This window comes from Silene latifolia, chromosome 7 (assembly GCF_048544455.1).
Source record: "Silene latifolia isolate original U9 population chromosome 7, ASM4854445v1, whole genome shotgun sequence".
In the NCBI taxonomy this organism is placed as follows: domain Eukaryota; kingdom Viridiplantae; phylum Streptophyta; class Magnoliopsida; order Caryophyllales; family Caryophyllaceae; genus Silene; species Silene latifolia.
Window position 1 is genome coordinate 9,243,874 of NC_133532.1, and position 7,324 is coordinate 9,251,197.

Here is a 7,324-nt window from a genome sequence, read left to right on the forward strand (position 1 = left end):
ATAAATTTAGCTTATTGAGTTTAGAAAGGCTTGCAAGTTGCAACTAATCTGAGTTATGAAAGGAAAGTAACGAGATAGAGATATGTTATAAGAAAGGATAAACCCGTCATATTATAAAAAAAAAGTTAATTATAGTGTAGAGTCAATAATTTGTATAAAAACATATTTTAAAAGGGAATTATTTAAATAAAAATTTATAAAAAAAAGTGAGTTGTTTAAAAAAAAAAACGACTAAATAAATGAGTTATTTTTAAATTATCCTATTTTTCACATTATAAACAATAAACAATTTCACAAGATCAATCTTTTTTTAACCCAGTAGATTTGGTTCGGTGAGGTGATTTTTCACCTTATCCAGGAAAACAGAATTTTTCAGCGTTATTGACCGCGGCCACCCCAATCACGTCTACAACACCTTTTTGTAAAATTAAATTTACAATATTGCTTCAAAAAAAAAAAAAAAAAAATTAAAATTACAATATGAATATTCGACCCGAATAAACTCAGAACAATGTACTGTACTACGTAGTACATACCCAATCATTAATCGTTGACATATTAAACAAACAATCACACCGATCTCCCAAACAATCACACGACTCTCTCACCACCGCAAGCGGCGAGGAGAGAGATTATCGCCGCCGTAAACAATTACACCTCAATCAATCAACTCACTAGTTTAATGGCGATTCTATACGCCTTAGTAGCTCGAGGAACTATTATTCTCTCCGAATTCTGCGCCGTAACCGGCAACATCGCCGCCGTAGCGCGTCGAATTCTCGAGAAGCTTCCTAACGACGGCGATGGCGATTCACGGCTTTGTTTCTCGCAAGATCGATATATTTTCCATATTCTTAAAGCTGATGGTCTTGTTTTCCTTTGTATGGCGAATGACACCTTTGGCCGTAATTTATCTTCTCTATCTCCTATTAATTTGTGTATTTTGATTTGTTCTTAGGGTTTTGATTTGTGATTTGATTGTGTAGTTAGGTTTTTGAATGATTAGTTTGTTTGATTATCAATGCTGTGAGTTTTGATGTTATTGTCTTTTGATTGATGATTTGATTGTGTAGTTTATTAGTTAAGTGTTTAATGAATTGAGGTTTAGTACAGCGGCGAAACGATTAGTTTGTTTGCTGATCAATGCTGTGAATTTAGATGTGATTGTGTTTTGATTGGTGATTTGATTGGTGATTTGATTGGTGATTTGATTGTGTAGTTAGAATTTTTGATGATTTGAGGTTTAGTACAGCGCGGAACGATTAGTTTGTTTGATAATTAAAGGTGAAGTTAGGTTAATGTTTGAACATCGGATTTTAGAACGATTGGAAGATGTGATAGTGTTTTGATTGTTGATTTGATTGTGTAGTTAGGTTATTTTCGGTGAATTGAGGTTTAGTACAGCGCGGAACTATTAGTTTGTTTGATAATTAAAGGTGTGAGGTTAGGTTAATGTCTGAACTTGGATTTAGAAACGATTGGAAGATGTGATAGTGTTTTGATTGTTAATTTGATTGTGTAGTTAGGTTATTTTTGATGAATTGAGGTTTAGACAGTGGCTGGAATGATTAGTTTGTTTGATGTTTACTGCTGTGAGTTCAGATTAGTGTTTGAACTTTGGATTTTACAATGATTGGAAAACGTAATTTTGTTTTGATTGGTGGTTTGGTTGTATGTGAATTGAAGTTTCATACGGCGTAGAATGATTAGTTTGTACGATACTTACTGTGGTGAGTTTATTGGATTTTTGAACAGTTTGAGGTTATGATTATAGGTTGGATCTTGTTAGTACGAGTAGGTGTACCAGAGAATGACGGGATTTGAGTTTTTTTTGATGATTATTATGGTAGTTTTTGGGTCATGGTTAAAATTTTAGTTTTGAAACGGTCGAAAGTTGTGATTTTCTTGGTGTTTGTGGGGGACGAGATTCATGGTTTTAGCAGTTTGGAGTTTTGAGTTCAGCAGATTATTTTAAAGATTGGATTTTGTTGTGGCCTTTATTGTTGCATAGGTAAATGATTTAGAGATATTCGTATTTGAGGATTATTACGGATAGTAAAGTATTTGTTGCTGATATTGTGCTTTTAGATAGAAGAATTGTGTCATTTACTTGATGTACGGTTTTGTTTGATGTATAAAGAGGGCGAGGTTGGAGAGGAGATGTTGGCTTTCATTTGACAATTTACAACAGATTTGGATGATTTATCTCGTAAGTAGTATGGAACCAGTGAGAGGTCTCATATAGAATAGTTGCTTGAAGGGCTTAATTTGGAGGATATGATGAGGTGCATTGCGTGACTGACAAGGTGTGAACCTTGTTGGTTCCATGCCATGAATAGTTTCCTTAGCTACAAAGTTGGTTGTTGTCAGTTTGTAAGTATCTATATTTACCCTCCGTTTACCGGATTCCTGGAACCCCAAACGAATTATAAAATGGCCCATGAGAATTCGTGACAGGATTTTGCTCAAAATCTAAATGTAAGATATAATCAATTACGACTGTATCACATATTTGAGATTACGTATTCTTATGAGTTACGAAATCATAATTTGGCCTTTTGATATTCCATCCAATCTCCTTGTATCTGTTTCTGGCTTTTGTTTCCTATTCAATGTAGTTATGCTTTCTTTTGAGATGCATCTCTAATTTACTTAGGCTTTGTCTAGAACCTTTGGGAGTTGGTGGGTGCTATCGATCCATTCATGTAGTTCTCCTTTCATTTTCATTTGTTTGATTTTGGATGTGTATAGTGGTTTAGGAGTCACATTGGCTATATGATTAGACAGTGATGACGATAGTTCCTACTAGGTTTAGTACCATGCAGACTCCAACAAACCTGACAATGGTATAGCTCTGTCCTTTTGTAAAGATTTTACAGTCTTCTAGACCAATTGACCATCATACAATCCCTGAAGACTAGTGCAGGCTCCTTAACATTTAAAACAAGAGGTCTACATTTATAGTGTTCGATTTAGAATGCGATCATCTAGCTTCTTACCATTTCAAGAATTAATACCATTATATGATATGATTTATACTGACTTCTTACCTTTTCAAGAACTAGAATGATAACTTCTTATCGTTTCACTAGGAGTTATTCACACGTCACAACATTTAGCTTATTACCGTTTCAAGAACTTGAGAATGCCAGTTTTTGTCAACTTGTTGCATGTGTGTATATAAAATTACACTGCTTTCTGTTCTAGTTGAATGCTTGTATACCTCAACTTCTTAAGAAAGCTTTGTTGTATCTTATTAAAAACCTTAATGAAATTGTGTTCTTGTTTGCTACGAAGTATTCATTTATTATTTTCTCTTGTCCATTATTTTACTATTTTCGCAGGACGGATACCATTCTCATACTTGGAGGATATTCATATGCGGTTTATGAAAAACTATGGCAGGATAGCTCAGCATGCGCCTGCCTATGCTATGAATGATGAGTTCTCTAGAGTTTTACATCAGCAAATGGAGTTCTTTTCCAGCAGTCCGTCCGCAGACACTCTCAATCGGGTCCAAGGAGAAGTTAATGAGGCAAGTTTTTTTTCCCCAATATGCTACCTATCTGTAAATAGTCCTCTTTTTCATATTGATTCTTTCTAAAATATTTATATTTGCTTTTTTTTTTAAGCACTGGCTGGACCTGCCATGCTGTCGAAGTAGTTGTCTTAGCTTACACGCATATCCCTAGAAAGATGAATACTGATTATGATTGACGACCCATCTTTAGTTTGCATGGTTGCCAACCTTTAAACTGTGCATAATTCTGTTCCTGCTCTAATGAATTTAGTATTGCATGCAGATTCGAACAATCATGGTAGATAACATTGAGAAGATATTGGAGAGAGGTGACCGTATTGAGCTTCTTGTAGATAAAACTTCAACAATGCAAGATAGTGCTTTCCATTTCAGGAAACAGTCAAAACGCCTTCGCCGTGCTCTCTGGATGAAGAATGCTAAATTATTGTAAGATTCTCCCCTTTATGAGGCTAGTTTACTTATGACTTTATGTATCATTATTGTTATTATTTTTAATAAATGTTGTTCTTTGAACTCTCACGCCGTTGTTAACCTGGTGGTATTAGTGAAGGAGGTAGCCTGGTATTTTCAGTGAAGAATGATGCCCAGTTTTTAACACAGAGGAATACCACAATATGTAGTTTAAACTCTTCAAGTGGTTGGGTAGTTGAATTTAACGTAATAGAGGATTATGCATTTTAATGGAAAAATATAAACTAAATATCTGAATTTCCTTTGATGCTCATGTTGGATCTCTTTTCTCAGTTTTTGGCCTATGTTATGCATATTCGGTTTTTCTGACATAGGTATGTGTTCATGTATGGACATCGTAATTTTCTGAAAAACCAGTCATTTTGGCGTATTTTGAATTATCCCAGTCTCATGACCATGTTCAAGTGTCAGACATAAACTTGCGAGTTTAAATGAAAAGATGGGAGTTACCTAGTTTATGGCAATGTCGATATCTATGTTACTTTGACACTTCAATTTGATTGCATAGTGCATGTCGGCATGGCAGTTACGCCAAAGAACGATTTTTCTAACGAAATAGTTGTATCCACAGTTTTGATGTACATGTGCATCGCACACAAGTAGCAATATGTTTTTTAATAGCGCAATCATGACAAGCTTCTTGTATCGTATTGCAGGATGTGGCTGACCTGCTTGATTGTGGTGCTATTGTACATTATAATTGCCGCTGCCTGTGGTGGTATCACTCTACCAAATTGCAGATCTTAATTTCTCTCTTTGTCATGATCAAGTCGCAAATCAAGTTCTTCGAAGTCTTTGAAAAAGAAGGGATTGACTTTACGTCTTTGGCATTACAGGGTTCGATGTGTAATTTTACGTGCTAAGTAATCGAAAAACTCTATTACCCTCCTTTGTCAGCTTGTACAAACGGCTTTAAACCCGAGGCCATGGACCATGGTGAAAGAACTATCTTTTTGGGTCATCGCCTCATCGGTCATCCTACGTTCTGTGAATATAGTGAATTTTGTGCGGTTGTCTAGGTTCCTCTAATGACGATGACCATCACTGACTTCTGTAATTCTTTTACTCTCTTTTTGCAAGAGTTGTGACGTAATTTGTTTTGAAAAGAAAAGTAAGCAGGTCGACTAAGCTCTATTGTTTTCCTAGAGGCTTCGATAATAAATCTCTACGTGTTGAGGTTTCGGATACTAATGTTCCTTTTTTAGCCTTTACCCCGCGTCTTGAGGTTTTGGATACTAATGTTCTTGTTTTAACTCTAGCTTGGGATGTCGTAGTTGTTAAGCTTGACCCACGATCTCCACTTTCGACCTCCTAAGCAAAACGACCCTATATATCAATACTAGATTTTGTCTTCCGTCGTTGTAGACGTTATAATATCGACTGCCTCTAATCGTATCTTGATTGATCGAAGTTATGTTTACTTTCATAACATTAGTTTTCTCGTGAGAATGTGAGTATATACTAATACATTGAAATATTTTTTTTAAGAATATGAGTATATACAAATAAATTAACATTTTTTTTATGATTTGCGTATATAAGAGTTATAATTGCCATGCACGAGTAACTAAATATTGTTCTGTTTGTAAGTGAGCTTGTACAAATGAAGTTTTTTTTGCATCTGGAAAATTAAGTTTTCCTTCGTAGAATAAATAATTAATGAGTTAAATAAAAGCCTTGACTAATTCAATATTAATACTTATATATTATACGGAGTATGTTATATGTTATATTTGAAGAATAATTAGAAATTATTATTATTTTAAATATTTTAAATTACAAAAATAATTGAAAAAACAAGTTTATATATTTTATTAAATTAATATAATTTTTATAAATTCTTCACTATAAGTATGGTAAGTAATATTAATTATAATAGTATTGTTATTGAATATGATTGCTTTTGACAAATAAAATATACCATACCAATCTATATTTTGACATGTATTCTGATTCTACCTCGACCCGTGACCCGTATAAGCCCACCCATATTTAGTCTGACCCGTATTTGAGTTTAACATGTATGAACCGCCTCACCAGCCGACCCATCCAACCCGTTTGAGTGGTCTAGGAAACCTTCCATCAAAGTCGTGTGGTAATTATCTAAATTTTGTAGTCTGACCCGTATTCGAGTTTAACATGTATGAACCGCCTTAGCAGCCGACCCATCCAACTCGTTTGAGTGGTCTACAATCGTTTTAAAATTCTTATCATTATATATATACTAATATAACTCTATCATCTTGATCGGATAAAATTTCCATAAGTTTGGTGATAGTTCTACAAATAACTTTATCACCTTGATCAGATAGAATTTGCATAATTTTAATTTATAATTTAAAATTTTATTAAGTAGTTAAAAAACTAAAGTTATGCAATTTACAAAGTATTAATTTCTGGTGCTCTGTTAAAGTCTTTGAGGTGTATAATGTGGCCTCACAATATTGTCAGAAAAATAACTTCTTTGAATTAACCAAAGAGCCTGAAATATTCATTCGATTCAATCCATCAGTGATAAATTACAATAAAATTGTCAACACACACACTTAATCTTATTCAGCCTATAACTCCTCTTTCTTTAATATATATGAGGAGTATTATAATGAAAGGGAAACTATAGGCTGAATAGGAGGGTGTAGGTTTTACACTTAAACTATTGACTTCTCATATTTTATATAACTTGGAAACTATGCCATAGTCTACCTACTAATAATCACTTCACCTAGATTGATGGGTACTCCCTGCATTAGTGTCATGAGAAAAATGGCTTTGTTCGGCCGTGCATTCGATCTCTTTGATAGTGTGCTTAATTAAGTTATTTGCATCTTTAAATAATAAAAACTTCAGCTGAGTTTATTATTAAAAATAAAAATCGTAATTATCTTTTATTACTAAAATAAAAACCGTGTTTTAAAAAAGTTGGAGTCTCTAGAATTGCCTGAAAAAAGCCTCTTTTATATATATATATTGATTATATCGATGCTTATGCCCCGTCTTTCAGAGGCCTTTACTTAATTTGTTTCCTTGTATTCAACATGTATGTATGTCTACATGGGGAAAACAGCGAAGATTTTTGAATAAACATATGAAAATAATTGAATGACATTGTAATTTAAGTATGAAGCATGTAATTCATAGACTTCTCTATAATAATCTATCTAGTATAAAAGCTAGGTTTTTTAGAGGCTTGCTATTGGTTCCTGAATACCAGGGTTTCAAAGTGATTTTTTTGCTTCAAACAAACGTGGTTGCAAGTTTTTAGGAATTAATTTCTCTCTTTCTACTTTTTTGTTTCTCGCACACAATTTATTC

At 33.7% G+C, this 7,324-nt stretch overlaps 1 protein-coding gene across 1 annotated transcript; it reads left to right on the forward strand.

Moving 5' to 3' along the window:
- The first annotated feature begins 312 nt into the window (after window positions 1-312).
- Window positions 313-5,123, forward strand: LOC141591641 (vesicle-associated membrane protein 714). Its single transcript, XM_074412044.1, has 4 exons — window positions 313-905; window positions 3,345-3,535; window positions 3,804-3,967; window positions 4,669-5,123. The coding sequence occupies exons 1-4, from the start codon at window positions 683-685 to the stop codon at window positions 4,757-4,759; spliced, it is 669 nt and encodes a 222-aa protein (XP_074268145.1). The 5' UTR covers window positions 313-682; the 3' UTR covers window positions 4,760-5,123.
- Window positions 5,124-7,324: the final 2,201 nt, after the last annotated feature.